General features: G+C 36.9%; 1 protein-coding gene across 2 annotated transcripts in view; it reads left to right on the forward strand.

Annotated features, from left to right (window-relative positions):
• Positions 1-19,895, forward strand: part of KIF5B (kinesin family member 5B) — a 32,917-nt gene extending 13,022 nt beyond the window's left edge. The window contains exons 9-26 of one of the 2 annotated variants that reach the window (XM_066551727.1): positions 686-790; positions 1,186-1,331; positions 2,796-2,944; positions 4,324-4,517; positions 5,448-5,516; positions 6,459-6,665; positions 8,406-8,549; positions 9,220-9,405; positions 10,268-10,385; positions 10,730-10,791; positions 10,904-11,013; positions 11,189-11,290; positions 13,344-13,404; positions 13,514-13,585; positions 13,740-13,844; positions 14,338-14,554; positions 15,960-16,089; positions 17,342-19,895. In XM_066551727.1, the coding sequence (XP_066407824.1) occupies positions 686-790; positions 1,186-1,331; positions 2,796-2,944; positions 4,324-4,517; positions 5,448-5,516; positions 6,459-6,665; positions 8,406-8,549; positions 9,220-9,405; positions 10,268-10,385; positions 10,730-10,791; positions 10,904-11,013; positions 11,189-11,290; positions 13,344-13,404; positions 13,514-13,585; positions 13,740-13,844; positions 14,338-14,554; positions 15,960-16,089; positions 17,342-17,348 (2,184 nt within the window). In that variant the 3' untranslated portion in view covers positions 17,349-19,895. Of the gene's footprint in view, positions 1-685; positions 791-1,185; positions 1,332-2,795; positions 2,945-4,323; positions 4,518-5,447; positions 5,517-6,458; positions 6,666-8,405; positions 8,550-9,216; positions 9,406-10,267; positions 10,386-10,729; positions 10,792-10,903; positions 11,014-11,188; positions 11,291-13,343; positions 13,405-13,513; positions 13,586-13,739; positions 13,845-14,337; positions 14,555-15,959; positions 16,090-17,341 lie in introns of both variants that reach the window. The other variant, XM_066551717.1, reaches the window with a different exon arrangement.
• The last annotated feature ends 480 nt before the right edge of the window (positions 19,896-20,375 follow it).

Here is a 20,375-nt window from a genome sequence, read left to right on the forward strand (position 1 = left end):
TGTAGTCATGGTCACAGCTTGGTGGAAATAGTAAAGGGAGAGTTATAGAACTGTAAGTTAAATTCAGCCCTAGAGACAAAAGATGCAAGGTAGATAGAATGGCATCAGGTCAGATTTTTTCATGTTTCTGCTACCTACTTAAGCTCCTAGAGCACTCATGTAGGTCAGATTCTGCCTCTAAAATCTGTTCTCACAATTTATGCTTGTGAAGATTTTCTGCTCTGTTTTCAAGGGGTATTAGTGGTATGTGGTTTGGGTTTTATGGTTTGTTTTGTTAGGGTTTTTTAAGGGGAGAGGTAGTTTGGTTTTAAGGATGATCTCTGGACAAACCATTCATAATGCTTATTTTCTTTTAAGTAATGAATCTTTTTTACAGACTTCAGAAAACTTCTGAAGTTGTTAATTTGACAGAAGTTATTAACTACACATTTTTCTGCTACAAAAAGGTGTACTTTGCAGGGGGAATATTCACTTCAGTTAAAAACATGAGAAATGTCTTCAGACACTGAGTCTTGAATGAGAAATTGATAATGAATTGGGGAAAGTCTGACTATGAGTTGGCTTATGTGTACCTCATAAAGTCAGGGAGACTGACTTATAAGTGGGGAAATTACATAAGTTTTCTCTTAAATTTTGAAGGTATGTTTTGAAGATGCATATAGTAATGTCCTGAAATATTGTATAGGTTAGTAAAACTGGAGCAGAAGGTGCTGTGCTGGATGAGGCCAAGAACATCAACAAGTCTTTGTCTGCTCTTGGAAATGTCATCTCAGCCCTGGCTGAAAGCAGTGTAAGTGTTCTGTTTGTCTTTTTTTACTTAAAGGTTAAAAGCTTGCATCTCTGAACATACTGTGCAGAAATTCTTACCAATCTCAGTGATATGAGCCAGTGCATTGCAGGTGACCATTACTCTTGTACTGTATTGACAGTAAAGATCAGGAAGTTACACATTTAATGCTGAGGGACCTGAGCATCATACTGAAAGTTTCCTTGTGCTCTAAAGGTTACCAAACCTAGAAATACAATTTTGTCATCCCATGCATCTTCAGTCTTATGATTAATGAATTAAAGTAGAATTTAATGTCTTTCTAATTAGGTCATACCTAGCAAAAGTGTAGTTCATATTTCAGCAAATTAAATGTGTCTGAAAAGCCGTGACTGATCATTTAACCTCTTCCTTGGTAGACATATGTTCCATATCGTGATAGCAAAATGACCAGAATCCTTCAAGATTCTCTAGGGGGTAATTGCAGAACCACTATTGTTATTTGCTGTTCTCCATCTTCTTACAATGAATCTGAAACTAAATCTACTCTTCTGTTTGGCCAAAGGTGAGTACATGACTTAAAAGGAATAAACGAACAAGGAGAAATAAGTTGCTCTATTAAGATTCCTGAACCAAATTAATTAGAATGTTTACTTACTTTCTGTAATTCTTCAGTGTATATGTGCCTAAGTGTTGTGATCTGTCTTGTCTCATAATATATATTAATCCTTAAACCAGCCAGCATCCTGAAGACTGTATTTTCAGGAGAAGCATATAATTTGGTTCAAATTGTGGTTTAATGTATAATCTTGAAGGGCTATAAATACTTCCCTGTCCCCTGCCCTCCCTAAAGTAGGTAGGAAGAAGGTAGAAAGGAGCTCTCCCCTAGTAAGTTGAATCCTTTATTTGCCAGGAGAGCCTGTTCTCTGGTCTGTATCTAACACTCCAGTAAACTTTGAAATGATTCTTGTGAATTCCTGTGTAATTTGTAACTGAATTTATACATACTCATTTCCAATTAAGTACTTTGTTAGGTAGTTTTTCTTTACCGTTGTATTATTGTTGCTGCCTTGTTTTACTCCAGTTCCTGACCACTAGATTAAATCACACCATTTAGTGGAGCACATTCCAAAACCAGTCAGTGTTTTGCTAGTCCATCTGATGTTAGTTTACCTCTGCCACTTCAGTCCAACAAGAGAGTTTCCTACTGGCCTTCTCTGAGAAGTTTTGTATTATGGAAAATAGCCCAGATTAGAAATTTGGCAGAATGTGAGTAGTTAGTGAGTGTGGAGTAGTGACTGCATTCTGCAGCAGTGGAGGCTTTGGGTTTCCTTTTAGAAGGAGGAGGTCTTTTCCTTTTATCATTTAGTGAATGAGCTACTGGAAAGTGTCTTCCAGCTGCAGCTATGTAGCTTCACTGCCTTGTGCTCTTGATGTTTTCAGGAGTTAACAGAGTGCATTCCTGTCTCAGCCGCTATAGTTAGCCCAGTATAATAATTCAACTTCCTAGGGATATCAAATTTGTGCTGAAGCCCTCAGCTGTAGTAACTTAAGGCTATGTAATAATCATATAATATAGTAGAAAAGCATATCTCTTTTAGTAGTAATGTGTCCCTAAGATTTTGCTTTTGGTTGAAATGAGCTGTTTCATAGATAAGCCAGATGGTTTGCATGCTAGAAGTGTCCTCTCCATTGGACAGTGTTTGCTAGATGAGGAATACTGTTCTTTGTTCAAAACTGTGTACAACTGTCCTGACCTCAATTCTTTCAGATGAAGGTATGCAGCTTAATTTTTCCAACTCAGTCAGCTTGAGATTTCTCAGCTTTCCAAAAGTTGTGTTGCTCTGTCTTTTGACAATTGTGTCAATCCAGTTAGAAGAATAGTAACTTGACAGGGAATAGAAATAAGGTTTTGGAAGAGATGGGAATGTTTATGTTTTCACTAGTGATATGTGAACATGTTATTTAGTAACCTTTAATTCCTTTCTTTAAAAATGACATTTCAGAGCTTTTTGCTTTCTCTGTGTAGAGCAAAGACCATTAAGAACACAGTCTGTGTCAATGTGGAGCTCACTGCAGAACAGTGGAAGAAAAAGTATGAGAAGGAAAAAGAGAAAAACAAGACTCTGCGTAACACCATACAGTGGCTGGAAAATGAGCTCAACAGATGGAGGAATGGTGAGAAGCAGTTTTATTATAATTCTGCAAACTTTAGGCAAGACAACACACACTGAGTTAGTCTTCAGGCTACCAGAAATAGCTAAGAGCACTATTTGAGGCAGTAATAAGGCTGTTAAAGCTATGGGAGTGAGTCAGCTTTGGAGCATGATTTTTTTCACTTTATTGCAACTGAAATAACTTCTCATAATTGTGTTATGACAAAAATGTCTGAAAGTGTATTCCTGTTAGATTGTTCAACACTTAGTTTTCTAGCAGGCTAGAGTTACTTACATTGTAAAAAAAATTAATTTGGGGGACAAAAAACTGATATTATTTGTAAGTGCAGAAACTAAGTAAAATGTTTCCCCTGTTTTGGTTTTGTGATTCAAAACAATATTACAAGATCTGCCCTCATTTAAAACTCAAAACGTGTGACTAGGCAAAAAACCCACACAAACCCCAAAGTTGCTGACAGTACCAAGTATGTGCCTGTTAATTCTTCCTGAATGATTAACTTCTTATCAGTTCAAGTTGCTGGCAAAATGCAGGCTAATAGTGAAGCCATAAATTCAAGAAAAGAGAACATAGGTCATGCAGATATACTTTGGAGTTTTGCAGCTGTAGAAGGTGATTTTGAAATCTGACAACTGCACCACATCCTGATAAAAATCTAAAAAAAATGGGTTTGCTGAAATAGGTTTGGTAGGAAGTAGGGGGGTTTTTTTGTTGTTTTTGTTGGGGTTTTTTTATTGTTTCATAGAGCTGGTATGAGGGCACACCTGAAATGTAAATATTCTGAAAGAACTATACTTAACATGAGATACTGGAGTGTTGGAAAGAGCCTATACCTTCCAAGGACTGCAAGAAATGTTTTGAATAAAGCACTAAGAAATTTAGTTTCATTTACTAGAGAAGTGCCTTGGCATGTTCTGTCTTCTTCTCTGTGAAGTTAGTGTTCTCATCAGAAAAATCTTTATGAACATAAAAGGATAAAAGTGTAACTGAAAAGATTTTACATTAGAAGCAGAGCAATGTAAAAGTAAACGCGGCTACCTAGTAAAACAGTGCCAAGGGAGACAGAAAGTTTTGTGTCTTCTGGGAAAGTTAGGTGACTTTCTAGAAGATAAGGTTTGATGTGTAGTTTGGAGCTCATAGCAGAGTAAATGGGTGAAATATGATGTTTTGTAGTAAGCAGGATATAGTTTGGATGATCTAGTGGGATTTTTTTTGTTTGTTTGTTTGTTTTTGTTTGGGGTTTTTTTACCAAATAATCAGCTGAACTCAATTGCTTATTAACTGTGTAAAACTATTAGTAGGAAATATGGAATACTTCTCAAGGGTAATTTTTTGGGAAATATGTCATGACTAACTGTACTAAAATTAAGTTTACTTTTAAGGGGAGACTGTACCAGTTGATGAACAGTTTGACAAGGAGAAGGCCAACCTAGAAGCTTTTGCAGTGGACAAGGATATTACTGTTATTAATGATAAACCAGCTACCACAATTGGAGTAACTGGCAATTTCACTGATGCTGAGAGAAGGAAATGTGAGGAAGAAATTGCCAAACTTTACAAACAACTGGATGACAAGGTATGCCATTCTTTCTTAATGTAAGATCGCTTGAAAATATGTCTTGAACTATATTATTGTATAATGTATCTTCATCATTCTCAGGAGGAGAAGCCAAGGGGCAGGTACAGATCTCTTCACTTTCGTGACCTGAGGGAATGGCCTGAAGTTGTGTCAGGGGAGGTTTAGGTTGGATATTAGAAAAGGTCCTTCATCCAGAGGGAGGTTGAGCACTGAAACAGGCTCCCCCGTGAAGTGGTCACAACACCAAACCTGACAGAGTTCCAGAAGCCTTTGGACAATGCTCTTGGGCACAGGGTGTGACTCTCAGGGTGTCCTGTACAGGGCTGAGACTTGGGCTTGATGATCCTCATGGGTCTCTTCCAGCTCAGCTTATTCTGTGTTCTGTGTTTAATTTGCCAGTATTCATTCGTTAGCTCAGCTTGTTTAAGTATTTGCTGAGAGTACTTCCTCTTAATTCTGATTAAGAGAAATCAGAGTTGCCTTTTCTGGTGCTAAAGGAGTATTGTTTGTTAGCTGGAGAACAATGGATGTGGGAAAATGAGTAATTTGAAGACAAATTTTTTTTCTTTTCATGTTTTGGATATTTTATTTGAAATAAAAAATCTCAAATGTAAGCAGTACTACTGTGTTTGAATAAAGAAAATATTTTCATTAACAATTAATTGTTCCTTAGAACAACTTGGAGAAGGCTTGCAAAAGCACAGGTATAAGGCTTTTGTTTCTGAAGCATGGTGTATTGCACATACATGCCAGGTTAAGAGCCTAATGAATCAACCAGTTAAAAGAATTCTTTTTTACTTTTACTGCTTTTTGTGTAATTATCTTGGAATAGAGAAAAGTTAGATACGTAATGTCTGCTGTCTTGTAGATTAGTTTTTTTGAGTGGTATTTGTCAGTTTAATGAACACAGTCTTATTTCAACTACAGGATGAAGAAATTAATCAGCAGAGTCAACTAGTAGAAAAACTGAAGACACAAATGTTGGATCAGGAAGAGGTGAGTTTTGCTCTTGCATCTATATTTTATTTTCATTGTCTTTCCATTAAAGAAATTGGTGGTATTTGGAATAGGTCACAGTTTATGACCAGGGAGTAGAATGAAAGCTTACTGCTGCACAACAGTTTTCTTTTATGCCTTATCTAAATGCTTTGCCTGTTCCTTCCTCCCACCTACACTGTGCTGATGGCCAAAGTTAAACCAGCTTTACTTGGATCTTAAATATCCATGAAGATTGAAAAAATTGAAATATTTAATGCCAAGACAGTTGTCTTCCCTATGCAGAGTTAGCAGGTTGTCAAAACTGAAGGTAACTTGATTTAATGTAAGAAATCTGTTCTAAGGTTTCCTTCTGGTCAGTTGCTGTACAGAGAGAGAAGAGAGAGGAGGGAAATGTATAGGCCCATAATGAAAAAGGAAGCATCTATGTGTTAATTCACACCATACTTGCTAGAATATTCAAATTATTTGTATGCACATGGAGCTACTGTTTAATCTAATTTAAATAAATAAATCTGCTTTTTTAGCAATTGTACCCTTTGTCTAGTTATTCTTCAGCAGCTAACAGTGTTAAAATGCTGAAGTTTAGTCCCTAGACAATAGCATTCCAGACTCATGAGTAGTGTTCAGTGGCTTTTTTGAGAACTTGAGAATATTCCGTGTGCATTTCTGGTTGCTACTCCTATATGTCTTCATTTGTAATTACTTCCAGTTTTAGGATATTTAAAAACTTAAAGAACTGTGAATATAGATGGTGAATTTAGTTTTTCATTATATTCTGTTCTTGGTATCCTTATTGCATGAAGCTAGTCACTAGGAATGTAGAATGTAGTGCTACAAGCTATTGTAGCAGCTGAAAGCATTAATAAAATTCTAGGTATGTGTGGAGTTTTCTTAATGATTATTTATTGTATTTTTATTAAACCTCTGTCAATGTTGCAGCTTCTGGCATCAACCAGACGAGACCAAGACAACCTGCAAGCAGAGTTGAATCGTCTTCAGGCTGAAAATGATGCTTCTAAAGAGGAAGTGAAAGAGGTGCTACAAGCCCTTGAAGAATTGGCTGTCAACTATGATCAGAAGTCTCAGGAAGTAGAAGATAAGGCAAAGGAATATGAACTGCTTAGTGATGAACTCAATCAAAAATCGGTATGAATTTGGGATAAGAAATTACTGACAATCTTCAGTGGGACTTTCTTGCCTTACCTGTGTTTTTTTAAAGTCATTTGAAAATGTTTCACAAGGGAAAATGAGATCCTAAGTCTAAAACTTACTTCATTTTTGCAGAGAATGATTATCTAAAGCCTGTAAGCTTAAGAAAAATTGTATGGTGATTATTGACCTTGATAGTGCCTGTCTTTTTAGTGCCTGTGACATTTTACTACCTGCAGAGTATTCACAAATATCCTAGGTGTCAAAACTTAACACTTTCATTACATCATGCTGGTTTTGTTTGTCTTTCTAGTGCAGTTGGGAAACTCCTGACTTAAGAATCTGCTTTTTCCAATCTTGAAGTTGCAGTGAGCATGCTGCAGTTTGTCTTGAAAGGAATGTGTATTTGCCTGCTGTGTGTTTGGAATGTGAGATAACTTACTTTGATGCCTTCAAAAATAAGCAGTTTGGTTTACTTTCTGAAAGGAGTAGATGAGGATGTATTCCACAAGATACCCTTTTAAAATACAGATGCAGCATCAGTCTCACAGGCTACTGTGCACCTCCTTACAGCCCTGAATTGCCATCCTCCTTACATTTCTGAACTGGCAGTTTTGGTAGCCAGTTATTTGGCAGACCTCCGTCAGTTTTATGTTAAGCAGTTAATACTCTACCTACTGTCCTAAAATTCTAAGTAATGGAAAGGATCAGCATGTTTGCTGGTATTGCAGACATGACAATATCCATGACACAAGTCTCACTCTTCTCTGTTCCTGAAGATAAGAGGGTCTGAGTCTTCTAGTGGCTGTGTCTTCCAATTTTCAGTTAGTAAGATTTGACTTGGGAGAGCACTAGTGATGTAACTGAAGTTCACAAGATCATGAAACTTCTTTTTAATCTTCTGAGTGTTCTGAACTGGTAACTTACATCACTTAAAGATTGGCCAAAAGTCAGAGAATTATGGAAGTCAGAGTCTTATGAGCAGCATTTAAAGTCTTTTGGAGTAGGCTTGTTCTGTGTGTATGATTCTGAAGTGTATGGTTTGTTTTTTGATGTGGTTTTTTTTTCTTGTTTGCTTTATTGATGTAGTTTTTAGTTATAGGTACTGATTCTAGATATTATAACTAACATCCAGTGAGTGTCATGAATAACTCAATCTGCAAGAAAGCAACTGTTCAGAGGTGTCATAAACTGAAGACATCCCAATCTGGCACTGCTAACCCATGCAGTAACCATCCTTGGCATCTCTGTCTCAGATGCAGACTAATAGCAGACTCTTGAGCGTGCAAGCTGCTGAGCTGCAGCCACTACAACCACAGCAGCTCAAACCAGCTGAAAAAGTGCTCAAGAATAAAAGTTGTGCTTATAAAATATCAGTACAAGAAGAGTATTCTCATTTTTTGATTTGCAAGTAGGAAAGAGTTAAGAGCTCTGCAGATAGAGGTGAAATTGTTTTAATTTACCAAAATATGGTGGAAAGTGTTGGACTTGCTGACCATTTACTCTTTTTCTATACATGTGATTCCCTGCAATATTTAATTGTATATAACTCTAAATGCTGTTTAACAGTGTTAACACTAATTTTGCTGCAGAATTTTAAGATTTTGTGAGTTGAAGGTCTCTGTCCCCAGTAGTTAGCTCTTTCAGAAGAAATGCTGGTTCTCTGTAAATAGTATGACACTAGTTCCAAGAACAAGAGTGTGTTTTGCTAATCAAAGGTAACTTCTTTTACTATAGGTCACTTTAGCCAGTATAGATGCAGAGCTTCAGAAACTTAAAGAAATGACCAACCATCAGAAGAAACGAGCAACAGAAATGATGGCCTCCTTACTAAAAGATCTTGCAGAGATTGGAATTGCAGTAGGAAATAATGATGTCAAGGTAAGAGTTAATCACTGCTGTTTTCAGTGCCATGTATTAAACACATGCATTGTGGATAGGTGGGGATATTTTCTTAGTATGGTAAAGATTACTACCATAGGAAGCTTCATCTATATTAATAATTTGGACATAAGCTTCTCCATTGCTTGTATTGTGACTTAATCAGGTCCCAGACAGAATTTTATTATGCACAGACAAGGAAGAGCATGCATGACTTTTTTCTGAAGCAGTGTTCTCATTCCTGTTATCAAACTGCTGTATGAAGCGGTCTTAATCAACAGCATTGTCTTGGAAATCTAATACTGACTTACAGTGACAATCAGGATGACACTTGCATTAAAAACAGCATGAGGACATGAAATAAAAGTCTAGAAGATGGCTATAGGGCAAGAATGACTCGCAGTAAGTCATTCTGAGCAGTATTAGAAATAAATTGTGAATTGCATTTACTTCTTCAAGCAACTCATTGTCTTTGTACAAACTTCTCAATAATCAATCTGAAAACTTAAATACCAAAATGTAAGTTTGGTTTGTTTTTTTTTTCTCTTAAGTTCTGTGGCTGTCAGTTGAGGCTGGGCATGTGTCCTGGCCATTAAGATGCTCCAGTGCACTGTTAGTTCACTTCTGTTATGTGAGCTTTCTAAATGTGCTATTCCACCCTTTTCAGCAGCCTGAGGGAACTGGCATGATAGATGAGGAATTCACAGTTGCAAGGCTGTACATTAGCAAAATGAAATCAGAAGTGAAAACAATGGTGAAACGTTGCAAACAGTTAGAAGGCACACAAGCTGAAAGCAATAAGAAAATGGAAGAAAATGAAAAGGAGTTGGCTGCCTGCCAGCTCCGGATCTCACAGGTAAATATTTCTCTACAGTGCAGTGTTCTTTATAAATTAAATTCATTAACCTATTAGGAGAAAAAAAAAGTTGCAGGGGTTTTTTGGCACCTAACAAAGCACACTGTGAGTGAACAGCCATAAGACTCAGCTGTTTCCTTAGTACTGTCATCAGATTGGATGCTTCTAAGTAATTCTGCATGGCAGGAAGTCAGAATTCCTGCAATTTATCTGTAGCCTGCTAATGCTTTTGTAGCACTTGTATTAAATACTAGAGCCTCTGTGTTCTCTATCACAGGATTCTTTACAAATACAAGTCTTACAGAAGCAGTGGCTAGTGGGCACTCTGCCTGCTAATGCTCCAGGCTGGAAGTGGGAGAGGTAATAGCAGAGTAAAATTCCAAGAGGTTTGTATAGCAGATTAAATTTATTTCTAATGTGAGAAAGGTCCTTTTAATGTGATTGTTAGAAAAGATAAGTGATGTGAATTCTAACACTTCTGAAAACTGTAATCTAGACATGCAGTTTAATATTTCTGTATATTGTTTTTCATACAGATAATCATCTCTTTTAAAATCAGGAGATGCACATTTCAGGGCAATTTTCTAAATACAGTGGCCCTCTCTTGCCTCTGCTAGTATTTAACATTCAAAACATCTCCCAGCCAAAAATGTATTTCATTCCAACCCAGAATAAAGACATTGTCTTAAAGGCTGCATTACAGATCTACTTGAGTAGTCATATTCTTTTAAGAGTCTAGCTGGTGCCATTTTTGTTTTGAGATGAGATTACTTGTTGTGTAAAAAATAAGTATGAACTGTTTATGCAGATGTAATTCCATAGTACCCAGTTCCAAAGCAAATGAATCTTTTCATTCCACAAGCATGAAGCCAAGATCAAGTCACTGACTGAATATCTTCAGAATGTGGAACAGAAAAAGAGGCAGCTGGAAGAATCTGTGGATTCCCTTAATGAAGAATTAGTTCAACTCCGAGCACAGGGTAGGACTTGCCTCCCTACACCCCACCCACCACCACCATTTTAACAATATAGTGATAAATATAAAGTGGGAATTGCTCTGTTCTGTTTAGGTTGAAAGGTAGAGCTATAGAAAGGCTTTTTGCTACTAAACATGTAGCATTAATCCATGGTAAAACATGTTTGCTGCTTGAAAGAACTGTTATTGATAGGATTAAAGGTGTTACTAATTTAATTAATTTTTGTGGTGGGAGGGGACTTTTTCCAAATTGTATGGTGTTGGCAAGGGAAGGGATGTCAATGCCATCATCCATTTGATTGCGTAGATACCTGGCTGAATGGTTTTTTTGTTCTCTATCCCTTCTAGAAAAGGTCCATGAAATGGAGAAAGAGCACTTAAATAAGGTTCAAACTGCAAATGAAGTCAAGGTAAGTCAATTTCATTTCTTAAAAAAGAAGAAAACCCCAACAACCCAAGTCATCCCAGAGTGAAGCCTGGTGGTAACTCAGAGCATTTAAAATGTTCTGGTTTTTCTAATAGCAAGCTGTGGAGCAGCAAATTCAGAGCCATCGTGAGACACATCAGAAACAAATCAGTAGCCTGAGAGATGAAGTTGATGCAAAGGAGAAGCTCATCACTGAGCTTCAAGAGTAAGTACTTGTCTTTATTTTAGTGGTGCCAAATGTCTCTGGACTGGGCAAGTACAGAAGCAGATTACAGTGGGAGGAAGTGGTGAGAGTTTCCTCCAGAACTGTCCTCCTGTCTTCCATTTTGTTACTGAATGGGCTAAGATTTCAGCTGATAAAATATTTACTTTGTGTTCAGCCAAAACCAGAAGATGATGCTTGAACAGGAACGTCTGAGAGTTGAGCATGAGAAGCTGAAGGCGACTGATCAGGAGAAAAGCAGAAAACTTCATGAGCTTACGTGAGTGATAATAAAAGTGATGCATGAAACAAATGTGTGTGGGGACACTTGCTCTATAACTAGTGGCCTAATAGGATGCAGTGCATCATATTAGGTCACTAGTTATAGAGCATGTCACTAGTTATAGCATGCTTGTTAAGGAGGCCTTCTTGAACCTTTTTTGAAACCTTTGCACTGCGTGAATACTTAAAACAGGAAGTAAAACTATGAAAGATATGAAGGCCACAACTGGTTATTTTTGGTTGTTGTTATGCTATGGATTGAATTAGCTTTCCAGTTTGCAGCTAAGTATTGCATTCTGTAAGACTGCAAGAGTCTTCTAACAATTCCCCTTACTCTTTTTGTGGTTCTTCTGTTCCCTTAATCTTTTTATGGTTCTTAGGTGATTTAACTTGTTAGGTGGCTCTAATTGGTTTATTCTTAAAATTAAACAGTTGCATGCTTCATTGATTAACTAAATACAATGTGTTAGTGAATTAGAGACTCGAAAGTTAGTGGAAAAGTGGAATTACATTCTACTTGCAGGTACTATCCAGTCAAACTTGAAAAGAGTTCTCAGCTTCTAGAAATCTGACCTTAAACTCCTGGAAATCTTTCTAAGTGTATCAGTTGTAACCCCTTCCTGGTGCATACAAACTTATCTTTACAGAAGCTAAAAATACATTATTCTTAAAAGTACTCTTTGAAAAGTTCTTTTTGGCTAAGTTTAAAACACACAGGGGTTTTTATCATGGTATTTGAAGTAATCAGAGGGACCTGACTCATCTGTGCTGATCACCAAGAAGCAATGCTTGCCTTTTTTTTTTTTACCTTTTTGTTTGTTTGTCCTGTTTAATTGACTAAAATTTTAACAGTACTCGGATCTTGTGATTCCATCTTATTTTGATTTATCTATCTGCCACAATTATTACAAAACTTACATTAACTACAATAGGTTTTCTTGTAAGATTTGCTATACATACCACATTACTGCTTTCCATTTCAGTTTGTAGGCTCAGCTACATCTAGTACTGACCACTTTAAAGCACCTGCTGTATAGGAACATTCCTCTTCAAAAGATTTCCAAAGAAGTTCTAAAAATTGTATTCTGTGTCCTCCCCCAGACTTTTTGAATCCAGTTGTTTTCCACTGAATATCATAAATGTGCATGGCAAATGACAGACCAGGAACAAAGCAGATTATTCACTTTAATTTTTTCCATTTGAAGTTATAGGAGATGCCTGGAACTATTTATCCTGGAAAATTGATAGGATATTGGCATTATTTAGAATATTAGAACAAATTTATTAGATCAAATGTTTGGTCATTTAACTGTGAGCTAGTAGTGAAACTGACTGAGTGAGGAGAAATTCCAAGAGGAAAAGAAGTTTTTTTAACTACTTAACAGGAATGCTTCATTTTTTTCACTTTATATTCTAATCTCAGATCATAAAAAGAAACATCCACATTCCTTTACTGTATTCTTTCATCTTGGTAACTGCACTGACTTACAGTTCTGAGAAAGAACATTTCCTGTGCAGAAAATGCTTTCACAGTAACTAGCAAGACAGCAGCTCTGTATACAGATAATCATCAGGTTCTATTCCTGTACTCTGACATTGTTGTTTATGATGCTGGTTTTGCCAATGTGTTGAGAGTGAGGTGTTAAAGAAAACAAAGAGAAAATTTTTAATCTGGCACATGATCCTTATCTCAGCTGGTCACAGCTAAGAACATTTGTAGAATAAGATCTCCCCAAATATTCACTCCAAAGTGGACTCTAAGAGTCTTGTCTTTTACTATTCTAGAAACTTTTACAATTTATGCATCTGAATATACTTGTTTGTATTCCATATTAGAAGTACATCCCTCTTTTCCTTTTACAACTCCCCCAATCCCACCACCCCCATGCCATACAGATTTCTGAGTGTCATCTGTTGGTTCCATCTTTAATTTAAGACTTCAGCCAAAATACTTTTTTCATTTGTACCATAGAGTGTTAATTACTCTAGTCCTCTGAAAGAAAATTTCTGATTTTTCTAGGATATTTCAGGAACAATTTATTCTCTTTTAGGGTTATGCAGGACAGACGGGAACAAGCGAGGCAAGATTTAAAGGGTTTGGAAGAGACTGTGGTAAGTAGTCAGAATATATTCCAAAGCAAATGTCAATATTTGTCTTTTTTTTTGTTGTTGTTTCAGAGTTTGTTTGGGTTGTGTTAATTTCTTGTCCTTTATATTGTAGGCAAAAGAACTTCAGACTCTTCACAATCTTCGGAAGCTGTTTGTTCAAGATCTGGCTACTAGAGTGAAAAAGGTAATGTGGTGCTGTAGCTAAACTTGTTGTTTCTGGGAATGCTGCATGAATTTCAGTTTAGAACTAAGTTAGGAGCTGATGTTTATTTGGTTTAATTTTTATGGCTATGGAAATTCAGATTTGTTCTCAGCCTCCTGTCTCCCTCCCCCTGCAGAGTGCTGAGATCGACTCAGATGATACAGGAGGCAGTGCTGCACAGAAACAGAAGATTTCCTTCCTTGAGAATAATCTTGAACAGCTTACAAAGGTTCACAAGCAGGTACAGTGAGACTTCATTTCAAATTTTAATGAAACTACTCCAGATCCATTATTACAGAAGCAACTGTCTATTGGTCATAAAATAGGTAAATACTTCTACATCTTAAGTGTGTCTCTTGATACAGGAAAACTTCAGTCTATTATTTTGTAACATAAATTAATTAGCTGTTTTAAGTACATGTGGGTGTATAATAAAATAGCTGCATTTAAACAGAAGGGGATCCAGGTTTGTGTTTAGATTGCATATATGAGTCTGAGGGCTGCTTGCCTGTCTCAGATGTAAGAGGTGTCTCTGTGGGTAGCAGGTTCTTCCACAGTAACTGATTTTGCAAATGACAGTCTCAATGCCACTGACATTCACAGATTTACTAAAAGCTTAAACAAAGTTAATATAGTAAGCCTACTGCTTTGCCTCTTTAGGGGTGAGGAGGGTATTTGGTTAGCTCTCCCTGTGAAGGGAGATTGCACAAAAATAAACACTTCTGGTTTTGTAGCTGGTACGTGATAATGCTGATCTGCGCTGCGAACTTCCTAAACTGGAGAAGCGACTCAGAGCTACGGCTGAAAGGGTTAAAGCTTTGGAGTCTGCCCTGAAGGAGGCCAAAGAGAACGCTTCTCGTGATCGCAAGCGCTACCAGCAAGAAGTAGATCGTATAAAGGAAGCTGTAAGATCCAAGAATATGGCCAGAAGAGGACATTCGGCACAAATTGGTGAGTGAAGAATCCCCTACCCTAAAGCTTCATCTCTCCTACCTTTTTTTTGTTTTGTTTTTGTTTATGTGATCTTTCAGCCCTCATTGAAACTGCACATATCAATGTGATCTATTTTCCACTGTGAGTTATATTTTGGTTAACAGACTGTGTGTGGAGGGGGTACTTTATGGTTGTTTGCCTTTTTATTTATTTTATTTGGCTTTGGAAAAGGCTTACCAACCTAGATTTCTAGCCTGAATATGTTATATTTCCCGGAGGAAACAGTACACTGCATGTGAGTCTTAATCTCTTAGATGATTCCAATTCCATTCCAATTTCTAAGACTAAATAGGTATTTCAAGAAAACAAGAAAGATTAAGCCATCACCTTCAACAACAATATCAACAAAAGTGACCTGATCTTAAGGGGCGGAGGAGCAGACAGAAACCCACAATATCCAAAGATCCTTAATTACCTTTTCAGTTCTTTGTTCCAAAATGTAGAGTATCCACAGCCCTCTCTAGGGGAAAATAACAGAAAAATGGGTGGGAGGGTGGAGGCAGAATAGTCATATTCCTTTGCTCTTCCACCTGCCATTACTCTGCCAAGTGCTGAGGATGGAGAAAGTGTGTGACCTGTGGAGAACTTAACTGTGCACATTACACTACAGCTGTAGAACTGAAGCACTTCAGTCAGCAATACACTTCTCTTAATTGTTAATGTCACTAAAATGAATGTTGCAGTTAAATTTTACTCATATTCTGCAGGTCTGCAAAGAGCTGTTGCAAAATAGTTAAAAATTTTTGGTCACATGAAGTGACAGCTTGCAGACACGTGCTTTTGTGTCTTAATTTTCTCTCAAATGGTCTCCAAGAAAACAACAATTCTCTGGTGAGCTCACCTGAGGTACACAGCCTCTCGTCATTAAATGTCTAGATGAACTAGTCATGTCTTCAGTGTTATCTGTGGAGTATTGGTACACAGAACCACCTGCAGAGACAGAAACTATTGACTTTATCAATAAGTAGATGTGGGAAGGACAGCAAGTACGATTCCTTACTGATACATAACTCTCAGGAAGCTGTCTTAGTGTTGTGTCTTATTTGAGTTCTTATTGCCAAAAAAAAGGATTCATAGAAGGTAATGCATTAGGTGGCACAGATAATTCTTGTGAAGATAATCCTTATCAGAAGCTTTGCAACTTTAACAGGGAACAATAAAAGCAAAGCCTTGTCTATTCTCCAGGGTTTGTTGTAGTTGACACTAATCTGTTACGTTCTCACAATGCCATCCTCTAAACTCGTTTTCTTATTCCAAGTGCATTCAGTTGTGACTATGGCATTTGGCTAATGATATCAGTAAATTTGAATAATCCAAGGTATTGTTGTGTGTACATTTGTAAGTCCCATTTCTTGTCGTGCAGCTAAGCCTATCCGCCCTGGCCAGCATCCAGCGGCTTCTCCAACTCATCCAAGTGCAATTCGCGGTGGAGGTGCGTTCACTCAGAACAGCCAGCCAGTTGTGCTGCGCGGAGGCGGACGGCAAGACAAAGTGTAAGTTTGTCTTGTTGCTTTTTTTAAAATGTGTGATCAGACTACTTTGTGTTAGGTTTATTACAGTTCATTCTGTGGCATAAAGCCACTCAAATAGTCAGATTAATAGTCAGTCTCCTTTTTACAGAATTTTAGAGCCAGTGGGATGGTATAATGTACACCTGACTAAAGATGCTGCTGCTTTTCTTCTTAAGTGTGTTTGCTGTAAAATGGTCATTCTGATGGTGTTCTGCAGGAGTAGAACAAAATATGGAAACAATCTGTTGGAGATGGTTACCAGTCAAAGACAGTAGCCACTGTTTGAGAAAGGATTGGATATTTTCAATTCTTTTGGCTTGCTAGTATCTTTTTAAATATGGTTTTCTTCTGGAAAACATTTGGTGGTGAAACAAAATTTACTATATTTTTCATGTTATTTATTTTCTCTAATCTCCAAAGTAATTACATGTTGCATGGTATTTAATATGTTTAAGTTGCTTTACTGAATCATCTCTCTTCTTAATTAATATCTGCTTCATAGTTGGTTGTCTATTGTTCACCTAACAGTAATGCTATACTTTATATTCCCTGTTGTCATCTTTACTTTTGAATGTGTCTATAAATGTCTTGTAGACATTCCCTTAGTTACTTATCTGCATCTTCAGTTTGAAATACATCTAAAATGGGCTGAGGTGCTTGAAATCTGGGTGCTCCTCTTCTGAAGGGCTCCAGAACAGCTTATGTCAATCTTGTTTCTGTTTGTTTGTTTTCATTAGCTGATTGACTTTTCCAAGCTTTCTCTCCAATTCAGAGAAAACTGGGCTGTAGTACTAGTCAAGGTACCTGGTTCTGTTCAGAAATGTCTCTTAGTGAATTAGAGGTTAAACTGATGGGTGCTTCAGCCTTGAATAACATTTGCCTTGAATGACCAAGGAGTTGCCACTACCCAGGAATAGCAGCAACAGTCGTGGGAAGTGGAGCTGGGCTCTAAGTGGTTTCTGTCTGTAATGTTTACTCCATTATTGCAATCCAAATTGCATACCTAGTCAGTTTGTGGTGCTGAAAAATCGTTGGTAGCAGACAGCATTGCTTAAATGCTTTGTGTGCTGTGTGATTTCCTATTTTAAAGTGGTTTTTTTATTAGCACTTATCTGAGTGGTTTAAGAACTGGGCTCTTAAAGGCCATGTAAATAGTGATATGGTCTACTGTAAATGCAAATAACTTTGCTTTTTTGTCTTAACGCTGTGATTTTTTTCTTTTTTTCATTTACAGTTGCTGAAAAGTAAATGCAGCATGAGGAGGATTGGATATTGTGTAGAGGGAGTCATTCCATGACAATAATCTCTCCTTTTGGGGACTGTAGGATTATTTTTTGAAAATTGTATAAATTATACCTGGCCTGTACAGCTCTTCCCCCTTCTACAAATTCTGCTAACTGATTCCCAAAAAAAACCAACTAGAGTGCAATTTTGGCGTCTTGAAAAATGACATGTTACTTAAAGTGTAGCTCTGCTTATTACACAGTTTGTCTTTCATGTCTTAAATTTAGTCTGCACTGTGCCAAGCTGAATGTACGTTGACAAAAATCTTAGTTTGAATTTTCTAGCTTAATTTGTGTACATCTTATTGTCTTAGAGAATGTGCAGCAGTGTTTAAGTATACTTTCATTTTTACCACTTCACATAACACTACATGTCCCACTGAATTAGGGCGGCACTCTGCATTACAGTGTTCTTTTGGAATGCTGCATTGAGCGTTGGAGCTGTGTTTGGACAGTGTGAGGATCCTGAAGTGCTGACACGGCTGCCTCGAGGCACCGCCGACCTAAAGAGTTGGGCGAGAACAGGGCTCTGTAACTGTTACCTCAGCCAGTGCCTGGCCACAGGGTGACTTAGAGTTAAATACTGTACAGAAATAAGAGCAAACCTGAGTTTACAACAAAGACTTTGGCAATGGATTATCCCATCTGTCCTGTTCCTGGTTCTGCACACAGTACGGTCTGGTGGAGTGAAAACATTCTGCTTCATTCTGATGGGCCTGTCTGTCCATTTGTCTGTATCTGTGACGGTTCACTTTCACTATTTTGTAATAGTGAAATGAAGGCAATCTAAACTGTAACTTTATATTCCACTACATACAGTCCTGGAATTTTTGACTAAAATTTTAATTTTCAATTTAAAAAGCCTTTTTCAGCAACAGGCCAATGAATTCAGATACATAAATAAAGGACACAACTTTTTAAAACTGATGTATCCAGAAATGCCAGAGGCATGTGTTTAAAATAACAATAAAATAAAGTGCTACCCTGAATTGTATTTGTAATTCATTTGTAAGTAGGTATATGAAATGTCCAAAGTAGTAGTTGTTGAATATTTTTTCTTCTCTTTCCAATAAAGTCCTGTAAAGTGGCTAACAAAACAAAACGTGGGGTTTTGATTTTTCTGTTTTGTTTTGTTTGTTTGTTTTGAGCTCTGGTACTCTCACTCTCACAATCCAGGGTTTAAAGTTTTATAGTATAATTTACTTAACTTATTCATAGGGTTTAGCCACTATAATTTTTAGGACAGCCTTCTTCTGTATAGAAACTAGCTAGTTACCAGGTCTTTAAGAAAGAAGAAACTTAGTGTTGCTGGAAGAATTCAATGAGTTTCAGACCTGGTTGATAAAACTTTTTGTTCTGGCTTGAGTTTTTTGCTGGGTATTCAGTTACTGTGGAAACAGTAGAAACTCTGTGACTGTTCAGACAGCAAATCACTTTCAATTTTTATATTTTAAAATAGGCAAAATATTTATATTATGATGGAGTATAGTCAAATTTTAGACTTTGAACCACTTTTTTTCTATATCTACAGTAGTCTGAATTTTTAGTAGTTTGATTTTTAAAGGTTGAGTGTATCAGTTGGAAATCCCACTATTTTGGAGTTCTCAGCTTTTAAGACAGTTTTCTTCACTAAAGCCACCGAACACTCCAAACTTGTAGTTGTTTTAGAGCACAGTTGAAGGCAGCATAATGAGGGAAAAAATAAAGAAACAACATTATTTTGAATTAAATTTCTCATCATGGAATCAGCACTGTCCATCATCTTTCTCAATGTTAACTACAGGTTTTCAGGCCTTCATTTGTCAATGTGCAATCATAAAAACAAAACAACACACTCAAATGAAGCAGGATTTTTTCTCATGCCTGTGAATGGGGGTTTCATTCCTGTAGGTAATTGTCATGGGTTTTGGTGCTGAAAATTGCTGTGTTTAAAAAATTAGATTAAATAGGAACTAGTGTGTAGCTCAGTGTACATCACCTTTTTATATTTAAACTTTTTTTTTTATTTTAAACCTTTTATGAAGTTTACCAAGAACTGCCTCTTAAAATGTAAAAAATGAAAAAAACACACAACGTTCTGTGCTTTCTGGTTTGGCTGTCATAGGTCAGCCAGACAGGACAATTACTGTATTTTGTAAATGAAAGTATTCAATCTATACAGGGAATGTTCAACACTGCTATTTCGACTTGCAGTTTTTGAGTGGTTCTTATTTTTATGTTCCTCTAGATCATATTTTTAAAAGATGGTTTAGGATAGGAACTTGGTGAAATAATATTTATTTCTGGTGAACAACTAAATTATTTACATAACTTAAATGCTGACTCACTACTGTGTGTAACTCTAAATTTGACATGAGGACAAGTCTACCTGTGGAATCTGATTTAACTTCAGTACACTTAAGATGCATTAAAACAATTGGTTTGGGGAAGACGCCATATAGTTTTAACTTACCTGCATGCTGTAAATGTATTTGTGTTTAAATAAAGAGGAGAAAAATCTTTGAACTTTTGTGCATTTATTCCATTTATTATCTCTACAAGTGTTCAAATGTGGTGATGCAACAATCTTTTCCAGGTGTGTTGTGTTGTGCTTGGGGCTCTCCTGACTGTGGTGTCACTTCTCTGTATGGTGGTGCTCAAAGCTCTCTTTTTATCCACATGCTTGGACAGTTGTTTCCAGAATCCATGTAAACTTGGTTGGAAAGGAATTACCATGAGTTATCACTTGCTTTGTGAGCCTCTCTTTTCTTAAACTTGGTGTCTGCTGATTTGGTGACCCCCCATTCTGGTTGAGACAGATTAATCAATTTCCAGTATTTCTGTGCCATCTAGACATTTGTAGGCTTCCTTTCCTTTCCAGGGACTCATTTTCCTTTACCAGTATCTGTAATAGCTGATTCTGCTTTTTCTTAGTGCTATTGAACTGATGTTTTTTATGGAGCAGTGTGGTTATGCAAGGCTGCACACGACTTCTGGATAATTTCT

The sequence above is a fragment of the Molothrus aeneus genome, chromosome 1, assembly GCF_037042795.1.
Source record: "Molothrus aeneus isolate 106 chromosome 1, BPBGC_Maene_1.0, whole genome shotgun sequence".
In the NCBI taxonomy this organism is placed as follows: Eukaryota; Metazoa; Chordata; class Aves; order Passeriformes; family Icteridae; genus Molothrus; species Molothrus aeneus.